The sequence below is a fragment of the Gallinula chloropus genome (genome assembly GCF_964237585.1).
Source record: "Gallinula chloropus genome assembly, chromosome: 2".
Lineage (NCBI taxonomy): Eukaryota > Metazoa > Chordata > Aves > Gruiformes > Rallidae > Gallinula > Gallinula chloropus.
Genome location: NC_140086.1, coordinates 68959793 through 68978801, shown reverse-complemented (window position 1 = coordinate 68978801; position 19009 = coordinate 68959793). Strand labels below are relative to the sequence as shown.

Here is a 19009-nt window from a genome sequence, read left to right as displayed (position 1 = left end):
ACCTTCAAGTTCCTTCCCTCCTCCTATGTATTCTTGACTCCTCTAGTAGGCCACTAATCTGGAGATCAGCTACTCACCTTTCTCCCTCTGGCTGAGTTAATGTGCTAGATGAGCTGCAGTGCAAATGCAAGGCAAGAGGTAGGAACCCAGAAGGAGAGCATAAATCCTTGCATGCAGGAAACGCTGCAGTACCTACTTAAGGCCCTATCTCGGGTTTATCTTCTTCCAACATGACAAATTAATTGAAAGCTGAACATTTAAGACTCATCAACGATTTTCTTTAGTCTCCAAATCTAAAGATGTCCTTACTTAGACCTGGTTCCCAGTCCATTTGAATTTGCAACATTAATTGATAAAATTCTAAATTATTTGAGCCTTGGCTAATCCAGATGGCCCCCTTGTTACTACTAAAATATAGGAACTCTAGTGGGACATTCAAAACAATAGTTCCCAGGGGCAGTTAACAGCAAGCCATTAAACCTTAGAAGGACACAGTCCTTTACTCAGGGTTCAAAATGTCTTGCTTTGATCTTCATCTAAACGTTTTAGAACTTCTACTCCAACCTCAATGTGAACATAATGCTAAAACATATTTTTAAACAAGCAAGAACTGCTTCATTTAGTATTTTACATTACATTGATTTGCCAAAGGAACCTTGAAAATAACATTTTGTTTTAAAAAGATAAAAGGTACTGTTTCCCTTATTTTGTCTGAATGTATCTCCAAATTCCCCAGGTGGGCTGTCTGGGTTTTCTTAGTACTAGATGAATTTTAAACAACAGTCATACAGACTTTATACAGAAACACACCACATTATTTGCAGGCAATAAGATATGTAGAGCAGAAGCAAATTGTTCTATTTTAGATACTTGGGTAAAAAAGATAATATAAAAAATTGAAAGGAAAACCTAAAATCCATTCTGCAAATCACCAAAACCATTGCAGAAGTACACTGTTATACCTGGATTCCTCTAACTTAATGTAACAGATAAGAGACAAATTAATTCCAAATGATAATCCAATAACCAGCAATTACCACTGAACTATATACACCTGTAGGTCACGTAAATAAAAATTAATGAAGGAAAGCAATCATGATATAAGCAATAAAACATAAAGCACTTACGCTCCTGGCCCTTGCCACGTCCATGTGATTGTATCCTAGAAAAAGATGACAGTTGCAATTAATTCTTGCACTTAAACTTTTTAGCTGTACATCATCAGTTATATTTTCTATAATGTAAAAAAAGTTTTATATCAACTGACGAAGTACAACGGATGGAAATACTTCTAAACACATAAGCACTCAGGTACCAAGAAGAAACTACATTCTTCTTTAGATCAAGGGGCAGTTAAAGGGTTAGTCATGACATGAGATCTGATGTGACATCCATTAGCAAAGAGGCAAGGTAGTCCTTACTTCTGACACTCCTCCCACCCTCCCCTAAATGACTTGGAATTTGAAAGGGGACATACTGGACCCCAGAGGGCTCAAAAAGAAGCTTCAAGTATAAAAGCTAACAGAGTTCACCAGGAAGCATCTTTGATTTCACCAAGGAATGCAGACAGACAGGATTCTGGCCTGAGTAGGGCAGGGAAGTATCTACACCAGGTAAACCGAACAGAAGTAAAACTGAATTAATAAACTAAGTCTGCTTTCTCCGCTTCCTGAAAGCTTGATATCAAAGTAGATGAAGTGAGCTTTGTCTTCATTTGTTTGCCTATATACTTATAATAATTTTTAAAAATTGTTTAATTTAGATATTTTAAATAATTTTTATAATTTGCATTTTTACCTGAATCTGAATTATAGTGAAGGTCTACTCCAAATTAGCTAGCATCTAGCATTCCTTAGCCAAGTGCACAGTGAATGTGAAATAGGGACAGGATGAGACCTTACAAAGATGCCAAAGTCCTCAACACATTTTATTGTTATTATTATCAATTTGTGACTAATACCCTCACAGGCAGGAGGTGCAGAAGCATCTTCCAGCAATTAATAGTAAGAGAAGCCTCTGGCACACACTGTTCTAACAGGGAGCACAGGGGAACACAGATCCTAGGCAGAAATTGACATTTGCTTTGTCATTTGCACAGTACTAACTGTAACAACCTGAGTAACTTTCAGAGCACTAACAGGAGTAACCTAGTAAAAACAAAAATGCTTCAACTGTCTCAGCTAAGACTATTTATATTACTAGCGGCTTAAGCAATACACACTTAAGCAATATGCATTTATTAACATTTTCTAAATTTGTAAACCTAATTATCTACCCTAAAAGATTACATAAATGATGTATTTAGAGAGAAGTGCCCCATATTTCCAACTACACTGCAAACTGAACTTACCAGTTTGTTTGGGTAACGTAGAACCACTGGCTGTACAGGAACTCCAGGAATAAATGCTCCTAGAAGGCACATATGACACAGAATTACTTTATAGTGCATTTTGGTGCAAAAGACCCCAAAAGCTATTACAGCAAATACAAGCATCATACAATTAATGGGCTGATATACACAGCAATCAGTTGACAGGAAAAAAATAGTATCCAAAAGTAGCCTCAAAATTAATCTAAAAAGTAAGCACTGGACAGTGACAAGTGTATACACACCTTTTCAGCAGATAAGTAATTAAGAATGCTTGGTTAGATGCCCTAAAATACCCTCCACCACTTACATAAATTGTCATGTACACAATTTAAAACCCAGTACCAAATTCAGCTTGACAAATGATTTAAAGAGTTGACTATGTGCACGATAGTAAAGTCAGTCTATTCCCTGTGATCAACAGTATTTTTTTGGTGAAGAACCTAAGCTTTCTTATGCAAAAGTAGTTTTCTATTTTTAGCTGAGCAACGTAAGTTTGCAGAATGTCTATCATCTCTGAAATAACACAATTAATGTAACTTCTATTCTGTAGCCGTGGATATCTAATAAAGTATTGAACAAGAGCTATTCTACAGAAGTACTGATTCATTTCATATGAAAATTACAGTTCTGATACATAAGTAGCACAAGATCTGTAAGTGTCATTTGCCAGTAATTTTCTTGGTTTCTAGTACAAAGAGCAGGTAAGCATGGTAAGTATCTTGCCCAAGGTTTCTCTTAACATCTTTTTCTTGTGAAAACAATTATTAAACACAGCTTCACTCAAACTATGTTATTTAGAGGAATTTACTAAATTCTGCCTCATATTTTTATGAAAATTAAGAACCAAACAATGGAGATATACTGTATTCTTAGCATTACATCTGCTTTACACCTTTTTACAATTATTTTGTAAAATAAATTATTTTATAACAGAATATAAGCATCTTTAAATGAATGCTCTCTGAATGGGATCTCACAGAAATTTGGTTCTTGGCCCAGCAGTACCTTCTGGTCAGTCTCCCAGAAGAGCTGCCTAAGCAGCTTTTCAAAGAATCTGAGTGGTAGATGACAATGCCACCATTTAAACACAACTAGACTGGCTTGTCTAAACACAAACTGCTACTACAAAACTGTGTAGTAAGAGCAAGGAGCGTATGAGCTAAATGGGAAAAGGCATCCTGAAAGCAGTTACTTGAATAGAGACCTAAAGTAATTTGATAGATATGAGGAATTTTGAGGCAAAGGATTTCTAGGAGGCTGAATGGATACAGAAGCAGGTTCCAGTAGCAAAAGTGAGACAGTCAAGAGGCAGACAGCAGCATGTACTAGACCAGAAGAGAGGAAGACAGATTGCGGATTTGAGGAAGAAAGCATACGATGCCTGGAATGTCTATGGTACAGAGGGAGGGGGGAAAAATCAGGGCTTAAAGGATTCGGGCTGGTTTCCAAAGCATGGCCAGGACTCAGGTGGAGAGAAAAGGAGAGTAAAGAGCAAAAGTAGTGAATGTCCTCTTAACCACAACTCATTCATCTAAAAAGGTAAGAGCTTAAGGGAGAAGAGAAAGCTTTTTGAATATTTGTTCAGGAGACAATACTGAGATTCCTTCAGCCAAATCAAACAGTGCAAGGAATCACAATGATGACTCATTGCATGATATCCTAATAGCGGTATATTCTGTGTGCTTACAATGTACATAAGACACAGTAAGACCAGAACACAATGGGCTAGGCAGAAACCTAGTAAGAGTAAAAAAAACCCCAAACCCTCACATTCTTAACTGCCTCACTGCAGCCTCCTCATCCATCATCATCTCCTTAGCTACATTATCAAGGCAAGTTTACATTAAACACTGGTGGTTCACTGCCGTACTGACATTTCTCCTTATTTTAAATGCTGCTTACAGCAGCAGCAACATTCAGAGTCACATCCTCTACTAATTCAGTAAGCTAAAAGGGTGATACTAACTGAAAGGAGCTTAGAATGCCGATGTTAAAAAAAAAATATTGTAAAAAATTAAAGCCTCTGTAAGAGTGTTACACTGGCAGGATTCTTGTGCCATCTTCACCAGAATGCAACTCAACAGAAGAGGGGGAGAATAAACAGCCACATACAGCAACAAATGTTGCAGCAGGATGAAATAGATACACGCTGCTACATTATAAAGCTGAAGGGATCTACAATGCTGCTTGACAGACCCAAAATAGGAAATAGAGGGGGGAAAAAACAAAACAAAGACAACCACAAACAAAAAACCTGTAAGAAACATTAGTCCTTCAGTTCATACACATCTCAGAAGCTAAGGAAAAAATATCTGAATTATCTAAAATGTTTTGCTCAACAAACAGAGCTACAAACCTTTTGTAGCACTAGAAATTTCTATTCCAGTCCCAGCCTACTGAAAGATTTTTAAGTCAACTTCTGCAACAGCAAGCAAATTACAACGCAAGTGCTATTTCAGAAAATGAAGACAGAAGAACATTCTGTAGAGAACAGAGAAATGAGCATCACACCTACCAGGCTTGAATGTAATCAGACAGGATCGGTTTGTGCAAGTGCCCTCTGGGAATATCATTATCTTGAAGTAAAAAAAAAAAGTTGACTTTTAGGAGCTATTTCAATGTGGATTTTATTTATAAACACATCTTTTCAAAGCTAACTGATTCATTAAAGCTTTAGAAGTTTTCAGGGAAAAACAGTTCAGAGTAAAAAAAAAAAAATTAGTGCTCAGTAACATAGCCAAATAGAGTTCTGTCCTAATAGTAAAAATATTTTTCTTTTCCTGTGAATTTGCCTCTTTCATGACCTCTGATAATAATTCTATTTAGTGGAACACTGACAGTAACCAACAGAATTTTCTTAAAAGGCTTTGGTGCTGGTAAAAATATCATATTTTATTTAGCACCAAAACAAAATTCCTGCTCCCAAGCTACCTGCTTACAGGCCAAGAAAAGGAAGGGTCATTTTCTTTTTGCATTTATTACTTGGCATCTGCACAGATGTCAGAATGGTAGAGTCTGAAAATATCGAAACAAAATTCTAACAATGCAAAAAATGCTCAAGTTGAACTGAATTCAGAGGAAGATGTTAGATTATGAAAAATAAAACACATATTTCAGATAGCAAAAAGCCAAGAATTTCTAACATTTTGTTGAGTTACAGAACAAAATGTTTAAAGGAAATAAATACATATCATAAGGAGGAAAAGACTGGACTAGAATTAACACTACTAGCTTTATTGCCTATTCTGGTACTAGCTTGGTAGCCAATTTGGTAAACACTTCAGCTCTGCAACACAGTTTCTTCTTAAAGAGTAAGAATACATACTTTTTGAAGTGCTTTGAAATCTACTGATGAAAGCCATGAAGTGAAAGCTACGTATCACCTTTCTGTCATACTGGCTTTAACTGTTTATAATGTTTCTGTAGTCCAGTATGCAGATATAATCACTGCTGCAGCAACAATGCCACGAAAGACATATTGTATCTTAATCTCAAAAATTCACAAAACAAATGCTTCAAATTTTCAAAACAATCACATGCTTTTAGAAAATCGAGACATTGGGTAATTACTCCTTCCCATTGCTCTCTTTCAAGAGACATTACAAATACTCACATTTCAGGTGCAGAAAAAACAAACCAAGCCATTTATTTTAGCAACATATTCATCATGTGGTGTTTTAAAAGTGTACTCTGATTTCTGGAACATCTAAATTGCTTGAGCTGTCTTGGCCAGTACGACATCTCCAATAATAACAGTATGCCAAAATCTTGAGAAGGGCAAGAACACAGCTATTCTGCTGAGCACATGATTATCTTCCAGATGACTTTCTAAACCTGCTGTGGTCTGTCCATTTAGTAACACTTCATAGAGCTGTCTTCCCATGTACTTACCCAGTCTGCCCTCAAAACACATTGCACTGAAAAGCTAGTGTTTTGTACAGATAAGAATCCTGCACTGTAACATCGGGGGCAAGGGGGGAAGGAATCCTCCACCTCAAACCATCTAAAGCATCCTAGGAAAAAAACAAACTGCATATCCAAAGCCTGGAGACGCTAGGTATCATCTGTCACGCAGCAGTAGCATACAGTACCTGTGGCCATTTACCATCAGACTGAGCACGCCTCTTTATCTCTTCAACAGTTTTCCTGCGAGAATCTTGGTCTGACCGCGACACAAACACTGGCCGGATGTACTTGATTAGAGCTGAAGAGGAGGGAAAACAAAAAACAAGCACACCAGCCTTTATTTCCCCTTTGTAAGAGATTCCTTCCCCAATAGTCTTCTGGAGAGAAATTTTGGTACAAGTACATAACAACTTTACTATATTACACTGCAAACTTCAACACTCAGCTGAATTAGTGTGGATTTATTAATGTTTTTCCTGTGAAGAAAGCAGTTTTCACTGTTTTGGCACTTTGAGTTGGCCTGTTAAAAATTGAACCATACATGTACACCACAAGGAATTTAAAACATGATTCTGCATGCATATTATGCATAGTTTTCTGCAACAAAGCAGCTATGGCTGACTATAGGCTATTTCCTCCTACAACAAAATTCACAACATTTATAGCCACATCCAGCCCACCAAAGTAGCAGGAATCTTCCTATGTAAGTGCTTTCAAAAGACATCCTGTGGATCCAACTGCCACTGTCTTCAGAGCTTTTGTCTTCTATGATAGCTCTGCTTCAGTGAAGATACACCATCAAAGATATTCCACCATTATTTTTTCTAGGGAATCAGCATTATCAAAAGAAAAAACATGCTTACTTTCTGAGCTGTCACCTGTTTTCCTGTTTCTCATACTAGATGAATCAGATCTCAGGCACTCTCTTCCTGGCTCAGTGGGAAACTTTTTATACATAGCCAGCCACAAAATGAGCATGATCATCAGAAACCAATCCATAATATGCTCTCCATGCATATCTATCACAAGGACACCAAGGCCCACTTACAAAATAAGCAGCACATATAACTTCTGCAGTGTCAAGAAGTACTACAACAGAAGCATCTTCAAATATACTACTTCATACTTTTATCTGTCTTGAAATAACATTTCATCATTTTTGTATCTTGCATTCTTATTCAAAGGTTCAAGAGTCACTAAATCCCTAGCTATTCTATCTGCCTAAACCAAAAATATATTGGTTCAGTATATCCAACCACTGCAAGATGAGTTTGCTGACACCAGTTGTATAATCATCTTTTGTCAAGGATAGGCTTGCTGCATTAACGTGTTTAAAGTGTGAAGAAAAAAACAGCCTAAGCAATTACAGTTTTGTACTCAGCCAAAGATGCTGGTTCTGGTGTTACCCCACTGGCAGCTTAGCCAAAACCACACCAAAATCCTTCCAGGGTTCTGTGAAACTAAACCTTCACTCCTCACAGCAAATTCCCCAACAGCCTTTGAAATATTGCTCTTATCCCATAAGTTGCCAAAGTTAAGGAGACAATGTATCAGAGAAAAGTTACCATACTCTTGCACTTTTTCCTACATGCCTGCTTTTAGACTATGCTTGCTGGGGGAATAAAGACCATCATGGGCCAGCTGGGGCTCCTGCTGTGAGAAGGTAAAGATGAAACCCACAGAACAAACCACAGAACCACCATATGCACAAACAAAAAAAGAAAAAAAAAAAATCAAACAAAAAACCCCAGAAGAAGAAAAAAAAGGCAAAGAAATGTTTCTTAGTGATACTAGTCCTGAGTCTCCCCTACTGCTGTAAATTACTATTCCACAGCAAAACAACATTATCAAGGAAAGAAAAAAAAAAACCCACCAAAAAACCACCAACCAAAAATCCCCACAAAACTTAAACATCATCAGCCTTCACCCTGAAGCCCAAATGATGAAATTCAGGTTAATTCAGGCCAAGGAATGAGGAAGATAATTCCAGAGCTCTGGGGCTCTTATCTGAGGATACACTGCAAGTGGGGTTTTTTTTTTGTAACAGATGAAATTAAGCCAGCAGATAGATTTTACTTAAGGCAGCATTACAGAAACATCAGGCTACAGGCACCTTACTAATTTTGAGTTTCTAACCACTATTGAAATCTGTATCTGAAAACTGGAAGGGCAGGCATTGTTAACCTGGGAGCTTTAGTCTTACAACCTCCCCAAAAGCAATATCCTGCAGTGTTACCAAGCTCTAAAATAACACACTGCAAGTCATCTTACAACTAGACAACACCACAAATCCCAACACAGCTACATGCAAAGAAATACTATTATGGTTTGCTGAAAAAGCACATAAAAAGAACTGAAATGTTAGTTTCGTATGGATTTGTCCTGCCTGAATTATATGATGCTAAACAGGCTGCAAGGAAAGTTAATTCCTTTTCTCATGGTTCAAACACTATTTTCATGCAGCTTGCAGAGCTTAATATCTTTCATTCTATCAGCTTTCTTCCAAATATGTATGAAGCCATCACTACTTCAACCCATCACATCAAATTTTAGCCTAATGGAGTGATCATATTGAGTCTTACTTCCTTAGGGATCAGACCGAAAATCTGGCAGAATTCTTGTTTTAACATGAAATAGCAACTTAAGATTCTGTAAGGCACCAACTTCCAGGCCATCAGTGGCAAAGTCTGACAATTTAAGTGAAACAAGCTCTCAGTCATCAGTAAGAAGCTGAAAGTACGTACACCAAAGGAAGATTAGCTCTGTACTTGCCTTTTCTCACATAGTCTTTTCATAGCCACTTCTGAAAACAGAGCACAAGGCTACACATACAGAGCTTTGCTCTAGTCCTGCCTATTCCTCACCTCATACACTATTTATTGAACATGAAAATCTTTGATGAGAATAAAGTCAAGTCATCTGAAGACAGGTGACACACACTGTATTGCACCTTCTAAGGCTGGTGCCTGCATTTAAATAGTACTGACAGTAATTCATCAAAACCTCTGCCTCGTGGGACAGCCAGAATGCCACAGATATGGTAACAGGTAACCAACAGTCTCTCTAGGATGAAGCAGCCTTTAAGGGAGCCTGTAAAAACCCAAAAATTAATTGCAGGGTGGCAGCTCCAACTGATTTCAGAACCATTAACTCCTAGGTAATCCCTTTAAGTACCAGGTGATGCGTAAGCAAAAAATAGTTTCTGTTTGATGAGCTGAACACACAGTATGGGTGTCAACGAACTTGCCAGCGGGGGATGGGGGGGGTGTGAAAGAAAAAAGGTATTTCACCTCTCTATCTCCTCTATTTCCAGGCAAATGTGGGTGAGGAAACCTTGTTTCAAATCAAGGCATGAAGTGCTATTTAATATATAATAGAAGAAAGTATTGTAACAAACCATTGAAATTATGCTTGGCAGTTACATACACAGAGTAGATAAAGCTCTACTGGCAGCATCACCAACGGTCTACAATACAGGTTGTTTTTCTAATAGCAGCTGCCACCTTCTGCATTTAGGGCTGAGAAAGCCATGAAGGTTAAAGGGTAACTTGTAAGAGTTCCCTTACTTGAACACACAAAGTTCTGAGCTCACATCTTTTCTAGTTATGTAATATCTAGTATGAAAACTACTGTTTTCTGGAGAGAAAATAATGAAAGAAATCTGCATGGGGCTCAAAAGTCTTTTTCCCCCATAACATTCAGAAATAATGTTTCAGAATAATATGGTTTCCTGCATGTATGGACAAAGAGACCTTAAAATGAAAAGAAAAAAAAAATAAATCAAACCCATCAACACCAAATAGACAAAACTGAAGTCAACTAAAATGAGGATCTTTTCCAGTTAGAATTATATCGTTCTTATAGGGACAGTGTTACTGTAGTTATGGTACTCCACATGAGAATTGTTAAGCTAGAGGTGGCATCTTATTAGAACAACAATCATACACAGAAACACACTTTTTTGACCCAAGCCCAAGCCAACCACTAAGGCTAAATACACGTCACAAACAACTTCTCTGACTAAATGCTCAGCAGATGGACCACCTGACAGCAATGGTACCATGTATTCCTCGCAAAGAGGCAGTGTTAACAGGAACACTGTTTCTCCAAAGAGAAAGACAAGAAACATGGAGTCTGCAGGACAAGGAGAGGTCAGTGGGGGAGGTTCTCTTTAGCTGTAACGGAATTAAATGCTGTAGGTTTTGGGTTGGTCTTGCAAAATGTGAACCATTCTCCTTAAGGACTTCTTGAGGGAGTAGTATTTTATGAAAGCAGCTGATTGCTTTGTGGGATTCATACATACTGTAATTTGGAAATTCCATAAATGATACTAACTGTGATGCTTATAAAAAGTTATGTTGGTTTAGGCATTCCAGCAGCAGTTTACATGAGAAGTAATTGTTACCAAACTGATGCAGAAAAAAAACCCAAACTAAAATCCAACAAGTGCAGGATCCCAGCCCAAGCAGTAAAGGCATTCCTGTAATACACAGGTGACAGCACAACCATTTCAAAGTTCTCTGTGAGGGCCCCTGAGAGGACAGAAATATTGCAGGACTAACTGGGCACCCACAGCCCAGGGGAAACACTGAATTTTGACATAGAAGTTTTTGAAGGACGGGATGAAACAGACAGGCTTGGCAATAACTTCAAGATGCTCTTCAGAGCTGGGAAGCTCCTTTGTGTACTCAAGGCAGGCTACAATGCCAACACAGAACAGGGTGTTGGCATTCATGCTGGTGACCTTAACAGTGTTGCAAGCTACTGATGTACAGCACAAAGAGCAGAAACCTGTGAAGCCTTCACCTTAGAGCAGCTTTTTTTCCAAAGGGTTTTAAGGACTCTTTTGATGATTCTCAGAAGTATTCTTCAGTTGAGGATCTGTCATTTAAAATCTGGGTCTACGGCGATTCTTGTCCTTGTGTGCTTTGGAAGGTATGGTGGGGTGGAAAGCAACTGGGGTGGAGGACTGGAGGATTAGGTTTCATAACTTCTCAGAGCGTTGATGAGTAAGTAATTTGGTATCTTTTAAGTTCCGACATGAAAACATACCCAGCTACTACAGAGTGAGTATTTCCCATTGAATTACTTATTTCTTGTCTTTGACTCACGATGCTCAAGAAAAGCCTATAAAGCGCTTCCAAAAGATGAGCTTGAACAAAAATTCCTACATTTACTGGATGTGAAATAAACCTCACAATAGAATCAATAACTTTTATGATACAGTATGATTTTTCCTTTCCTCTACACCTCTTCTGTATTCTGCCAAGTACAAATGGCATCCTTCCCCTTTATAAACTTAAACTAACATATCCCAACATTTATTTCATAGGTACCAACTTACTCTCTTTTTCAGAGGGTGAAGTTCCAGCTGTTGGTAAGTTGCTTAAAATTTAAATCAGCTTATCACCTTAAATTTACCTTTTAACAGTTCGGACCAGAGATAATGTTTGAATTACTAAAGTTGTCCAACAAAATCATATTTGCTGACAAATCCCTTTTCCTTCTTATTGAAGTATTTCTGCAGTAGCAGCCTACATCAGCAATGAAAACCGATTTTTATCCAGGTTGCTTTACCAGCCAAAAATAAAGCAGTGAAGTGTAATGATACAGAATTTATGCAAAAAGCTTTTCCTGACTTGAAATGGGGTCCAACAGACAAAACTAGACAGCTAGACAGTTTAAGGACATGTGCTGTGAATGAACTGATATAACTTCAAGCCAATGTAAGGTGCAACAGATTCCTCGATGTCATCTTCCCTGGGCTGCATACTTTACTAAAGTGGTCCAGCAAACTTCCCATTTCCAACATGTCAAAACTCTGGAAATGGATTGTGCAGAAATACATGTCCTTATTCAGCATTGTGGTGATGTGCTCTGTCTGTCCTGGCATTTTCTACTCACCAGATACTGATCTGTAATACATTCACTGAAATCTCATTTATATTTGGGCAAGCAGTTCCTCCCCAAAGTTTGTTACCCTAGCATGTGTGCCAAGCAGGTAATTTTCTTCACTACTGACTGCTGAAGAGGTCAAAACTCTTCAATCCCAGTAAAACAGCATTTTTTTTAATATGCTGGGGTTTTTTTTTCCCCCCGTTTGTTTCCCTAAAAAGAGGGAAGTTATCTGAAAAAAGTCACAAGACTTAAGTCTGCTTCTGAAATTGGGACTTTTTGGTCCATAAGAGCTCTCTTCAAGTTCAGAAGTAATAACACACTCGCACACAAACACACTTGTGGAACATTTACAATCCCATTAAAAACCCACCAAAACCCAGGCTTTTAATCAACTGGACTAAGAAGTGGATCAAAAGCTTAATATTTCATGACTAGCAAACTAAGGGTACAATAATACAGGCAGCTGCTCCAGAAACCTATTAAAATACTTTTGAAACCAACCTTGGTAGCCACTTAGCAATCAGATTTTTTTTTTGCCTGCTAAAGCACTTGATCCCTCTGGGATACAATGTCCAACATCCTGACAACACTTCATTACAATTAAAACCCAAAATTATTTATGTAATCTTTGGACATTCTGGAAAAAGACCTACTCTTCACCCAAAGTCCTCATCATTGAAAACTATCTTTGAATTTCCTCTGCAGCATCAATTTTACATGTTGAAGTCTGCTCACAGGGTTAAGCCAATGTACTTTATTCCAGACTTCCCAAAAGATTCTGAACGACTATTAAGAAGACTCAGTTAAGCGTTAATATTATCAATGGCTGGCTCCAAACCTTCTCTGGAGATGGTACAAGAAGTTTGCAAGATTTACAAAGCTGAAGAGTGTAAAAAAAATTCTGACCTGTCTGGGATGAATTTTAGATTCTTGTCTAGTGTCAACAATTCACCACATGATCCATGAAAATCACTGCCACCTTTTCACAGATGGCATAAGAGAACTACCAGTGGTCCAATAGCATGAAATACATTTTTGTGAGTGTGTGTACACAACTGCAAATACCATTACAGCTGAAATACTAGATCAAAGGAGGAGAGGGATAAGTCAGTACCATCAGCTTCACAGAAAAACGCTTTCAAGCAGTAAAAAAAAAAAAAGGAAAAAAGAATCACACCGACACTCCACTGGAAAGCTTTCACAAAATTTTAAGTCAAACTAATCATTACAGTGAATACTTACCCTAAAATCCATTTATTTTAATAATACAAACTGCTGTAATTAATGTTGCTCATATAAAAGTATCCCTCTAAAAATAAAAAATGTCTTGGAACTCTCAATCCCAGTTATTACCTTTACCATGCCTCATTTCCGTGGCATTTTTCTGCACGCTTCTTAAGGGACTACATAATTTCTGTGGCATGACATAACATGAATACAGCTATACAAGACGAAAATATTCATTTACTTGACTGCACTGTACATTCCAGTAATATTCCATCAAATCACTGTATGTAGTTTCCTAGGGTTTCTGCTTTTCTGTAGTTGGTTTTGCTCACATATAAAAAAAAAATCAAGTGAAAAATTTTTTTCTTTACTAGTTTTATTAAATATTATCTCAACTTTTGAAATTTTATTGTAGTTAAGTCTAGACTTGCAAATGACTCCTTTAGAAGTTACCTTAAAATTAAATTAGGTATAGAGGAAACAGTTTGAACTACTCAATATGTTTTACTTGTGTGACATTCAGTGGAACTACAACCTCCATATCTATAGATACTCAGGCTTTCCAACTAGTCACCACTGAATCTGTAGAATGATATAGTTAAGCAGCTACTACAGCATTCTGTCAAATGCCATTCTGCTGTTTCACACAGCATGGCCTAGAGTTACCTTATCTAGTTTGGGTCCTCCAAACAGTCCCATAAAGGAGAGCTCCACATGGACTACTTCATTGTGCTGAATTAACAATTATTAAAAGAGTCAATTAAGTCTGCTGAGAAAATATAAATCTGCCTCTGCTTCTATGGATGGACTGCTCCTAAAGCCCAAGTTGGCCTGGATACACCTATACTGTATAGGAGTGTCAACATCTCACAACAGTATCTTCTTTCAGTATTGTACAAGGGAGCTCAATTTCCTTCTGTTTTCAGACCATGCTTGTTTGTGTACATTTGGTTTTAAAAAATACATGCCTACTTCCTTTTTTTTTTTTTTTTTCAAAGTATCATTTTTCACCCAGATTTTTCTCTGCCACCAACTTTTACTAAGCTATTAGCCAGATACTCGATCTGGCCTGAGCTATACTTGGAACAGAGACAGACTTATACCAAGAGATTCAATAGACAGAGCTTCCAGATGTAACCACTCACCATTTGTGGCCATGTCTCAGCATCTAGTTTTGAACAGGTCCCTAAAACCACCTTATCTAATGAAATTTTAGGAGGAAGTCAACAACAACAACAACAGCCCATTTCCACTTAGTTGTAAAGGAAATCAAAAGCCTTCATTTAGACTTTTAAATTCAAGAGTCCCTACCCAAAGTGAAAGTAAAATATTCTGTCTTTTATGCTACCCTTAAAATCCACACAATAAGACACAGGAAGATTCATTGAACTGTGCTGATCCCCACACACAACTTGGTGGATTTCTCCAAAACGCTGCCCCACAGATTTTGGTTATAAATCTACAAGCATAAAAGCTTCCACATTTTTTGGCACAATTGCACCAAAAATCACAGATGTGTCTCAAACCTTTTTGAGACTCTACATTGATAATTCCAAAGATAGCACTGAAACTACTAATTTGAGCATCTGCATTTCATATGACTAAATCTGAGTGCACAACAATCTGCTCTTGCTAATCTGAAACACTCTGCCTGGAACAAATTTAATGATGCATGAGGGATTAGCAACACTCCCTCAAGGCAGGGTATTATCCAGAGCAGACAACATTCCTAAAATGCATTTCTGGGATGGCACCCCAACTCACACCAAGAAAGCTTTGTTGCACTCTCTCTCTAGCTCTATCCTAACTTGTTTTCTATTTGCCTGGTGCTAAAATGTAAGTTTAACCATGAGTTCTGTAGAATTGTTTTGACTTTATAAAATGATTCATCTTTGGAGAAAGAAAAAACACACACTACCCTCCACCCCCAATTTTTCAACTGATATTCAAAGTAAAAAAATAAATAAATCTCACTACATGTTATAGCAAAATTTTCTTTGTGCTTCAGACCTGTGAACTTCCTAAGTAATCATTTTAAATTGTTCTTGAAAAATTAAGTATCTACCAACTTACTTCCCCAAACTGGAATATCTTTGCTTTCTGCTTTCATCACAATGGAGGCAAAGGTCATGGTTACTGGAATGGCATCGAAGTAGGAAGAATGGGGAGCCACAGTTAATATTGCCGCTTCCTCTGGTAATGCCCGTCTGCCTTTTACATTTATCCAATGGAATCCACCAGCAAGCCACATCATTCTCATGATTGCTTTCAGCAAAATATCCACTATCCTGTAAAGAGTTGAGAAAACAGTTATGCTGCCACAGGAATACCTTAAAATAATGAGAAAAACATTACAGGAAAACTTTATAAGTACAACAAAAGCAGATAGGATATGCTGCTTAAACAAAGCAGGAACATTGCATAGACCTTGTGTTTTATTTTCCCCAGAAGGTAAAGTGCCACTCAATTTCATTTCATATAATGCTTTTTAATCATGGTAAAATTGGCACTTACCACTATTTTTTCATTCAGACTATGACTGTTGAGTTGTTTCTAGAAAATACTAAGGCTTTCTAGAAATACCAAAAAGGTTCTATCTAGTAAACAGAGTCCTGAGAAATGCTATTAGGATATTGCTAGAATGAAACAAGCCCAATTCTTGCACCCAAGTTTACCCAAACAAAACAGTAGAGAAGCGTAGAGCATCTCAAAGGGATGTCTGCAGAACAAAACTGCAAGCTTTAGAAACATTCTACTTTATTCTCTTTTCCCCATCTCCTCCTAAAGGGCTTCTGTGGGTTTGTGGCTTGAGTGGGGGTTTTTTGTTGGGTTTTTTTTTTGGGGGGGAGGAGGGGGGAGGGAGGAACTGGAGATTGTTTTTTAAACTGACAGTCAAGATAAGAGAAACAGTTACCTTGAACCAACAGAGTGCAAAAAACCCAAATCCACAAACTGTTACAGGGATTGAAGGCTGAAGAGCAGATTGACACTGAAAACTAGATGAAATTGAGGGAAAATCTAACAAGCTTCAAAATAACCGTATGCAAGATTAAAGGCAGTCCATTATTCCTTTAGTCATTATACAGAGTTGGCTCCAAATGAAACGTAAAGTGACATGCCTCTGTGATTCTCAATCTCTTTCCCTCCCGTGATGCAAAATGCAATCAGCTTCCCTCACACTTGTGCCAGCTCCTGATTTTGAAGCTGTCTGCAGAAAAGTTAATACATTCCTCCTTCCTTGCTCCTTAAACACCAGTTTTCATGGATGGGTGAATGCTGTCTTACATTCTACCTTAATTAGCATTCCAATATCAAAGTAAGCACAGACTTATTAATAAACACTAAAGCGTGAGGCAAGCCCTCAAGAGAATCAACAGATGTTTTGTCAATTCATCTAGGGCAGCAAACAATAGGGTGAAGCTGTTTAAAACAACAATTTAGAATATGAAATCTGGACACATTCCATAATGTCAATCTTTGTAACAGGAAGTTGACATTACAAGAAAATTTGAAATTGAAGGATGTCACAATGAAGCTTCACGCTACATCATCAATAAACATAAAGAGGCCAGAGCCAATCAAGTTTTCTCCCTGTAACTCTTGGCTCACCTTGTTAATTCAACCAATTGAGGTATTTTAGCCTCCCATCTGATGCATGTGTTTAATTAATAATTACTGTATTTTCCTTTTGAAGTAAAAAGCAGTCCTAGGAGACAGATATCAGGTATTTCCAATTCTATTTCAAACTGCTGAACTAAATAATAATTCTTTCAGCATTTCACCACATCAGTGACTCACTTTCGCCACCAGGAGAGGGGCTTTTCAAGCTCTTGCTCATCAGATCCCATTGAAGCAATGAATGCAAAAGGCCAGGCCAGCAACATCATAAAAGCAGCAAAAAAGAGTCGGATAGGAAACAGAGTCAAGGTCATGAAGGCAATCTGCAAAATCCAAAACAAATGTGTTATTCTAACACAATCTTGGACTGAAAGTCAGCAATTTCTAGAAAATTACCTGAAGTCTTAACTTAGAAATATCTAATGTTAAAACCATCAGAACACACTTTAATTCCAAACAAATAATTGTAGTGTATGCATAGCAATTATGTATTCACCAACCTTAACTATGGCTTTAAAGAGCGTGCTGTGTTTCTGCTAACGCAATCTTAGTGTTCCACACTCCTTCAGACCCCAGGCCTGTCAGCGAACACATCCGCGTGCTCTTTCCCCTTTCTGCAGCCTCATGTTAAGTAAATATTTAGCATGGGTGTGTTGTAAATCTTACTGCACCACAAAGGAGTCAGCCCATCACAGCAGCTCCCAGCCAGTGATGTGCACTTCTTCAGGAGGGTGCATTCACGTGGCAAAACTCTTCCAGGCCTGGACAGGCACCAGTTCCTCTGCTGCATGTTCCTGGAACCAAAAGCTGTGGGGAACCACACTGGGAAACACCGTGCAAAAACAACTCTGGAGTGACATCCAAACACACAGAGGAGTTTGTGCTCTAGGCCTGTGCTAACAGGCACAACCCCTAGAAAGCAGGAGTTTTCAAGAAGTCATCCTCCCACGGGAAGCCATGGTGAACCTAGTTGCTTCTGCACCTTTCTCCAGCACTCGAGTTCTCAGAGGGCCAATTCCCAGACAGTCAGCCCTCTGTCTTCAACTTTGGTGAAACACACATCATGTTGGAACATCTCCCAGAGTCTTTGGAAGAACTGTCCCAAAAGCAGAGCCCTTCCTCAGCTGTTTGGAATTGTTCTCAACTGTCTTCCTTTTAACAGAACTACCCATAGAATGATCCACTTGCTCCAGGAAACAGTTCCAGGAGCTGAGTCCTATCTGTCTCAGGTAAAGGACCGGAAGAAAGAAAGGAAGGAAAAAAGCTCTTAAAGAGGGTACAAGCTTCAGATGACTAATTAAGAGCAGAAGAGGGAATTGAAAAACACTTGAAACTGAGGCGGCACCAATGCTCCTCAAGATGTACAATGAAGGCTAGCAGAAGATGAAGGCAACGTTATGAAACAGAAGGGCCACATTAAGAAAGAGAAGGCAAAAGAAAATATGCTACATATTCACAGGCGTACTAGATGAGGTAGAAAAGCACTTTTCAGCATCACAATAGCTGGGCAAAGATGAGTAATGAGGCATAAGGTGCTGCCTCACATTGTGTTTAAAGCTGATGCATCTCCATGCTGCGGTGAAAAGCATTATTCATACTCTTCCCTGATGCAGAACTAGTCATCGTGCAGCTTAGTTTTCCATTGATCAGTTCCTGCTTCCTCTCACTTCCCAAAACAGCTCAATAACCAACTTACCCTGGGGCCGCACAGATCTGTAGATCTAGTGTAGGGGCAGGGAACGTGCAGCAGGAGAAAAGCCTAAGTAGCCAGTTTCAAACTCTAAGCCACCAGCCACCCGCAACATCAGATTTTACAGTGATGGTTCAGGCTGCCACCATCAACCACGGTCTCACCACTCGCCAAAAGAGTATTCCAGAGTCCTCCAAACTGCAGTGGTCAGATGTGCACCGAAGTCACACCAACTCACAGAACTCAGCTTCCATAGACAAGACCCCAGCATGTCCCAGACATCCCAAAGACATCCCCCA

At 38.4% G+C, this 19009-nt stretch overlaps 1 protein-coding gene across 1 annotated transcript in view; it reads right to left on the bottom strand.

Annotated features, from left to right (window-relative positions):
- Positions 1-19009, bottom strand: part of LPCAT1 (lysophosphatidylcholine acyltransferase 1) — a gene marked incomplete at its 3' end in the record, with an annotated part of 54352 nt that overhangs the window by 30194 nt on the left and 5149 nt on the right. The window contains exons 2-7 of the mRNA XM_084260290.1: positions 17201-17343; positions 15476-15690; positions 6463-6575; positions 4887-4947; positions 2351-2409; positions 1128-1162 (exon numbers count right to left, since the gene is read on the bottom strand). Of these exons, the coding sequence (XP_084116416.1) occupies positions 1128-1162; positions 2351-2409; positions 4887-4947; positions 6463-6575; positions 15476-15690; positions 17201-17343 (626 nt within the window). The remainder of the gene's footprint in view (positions 1-1127; positions 1163-2350; positions 2410-4886; positions 4948-6462; positions 6576-15475; positions 15691-17200; positions 17344-19009) is intronic.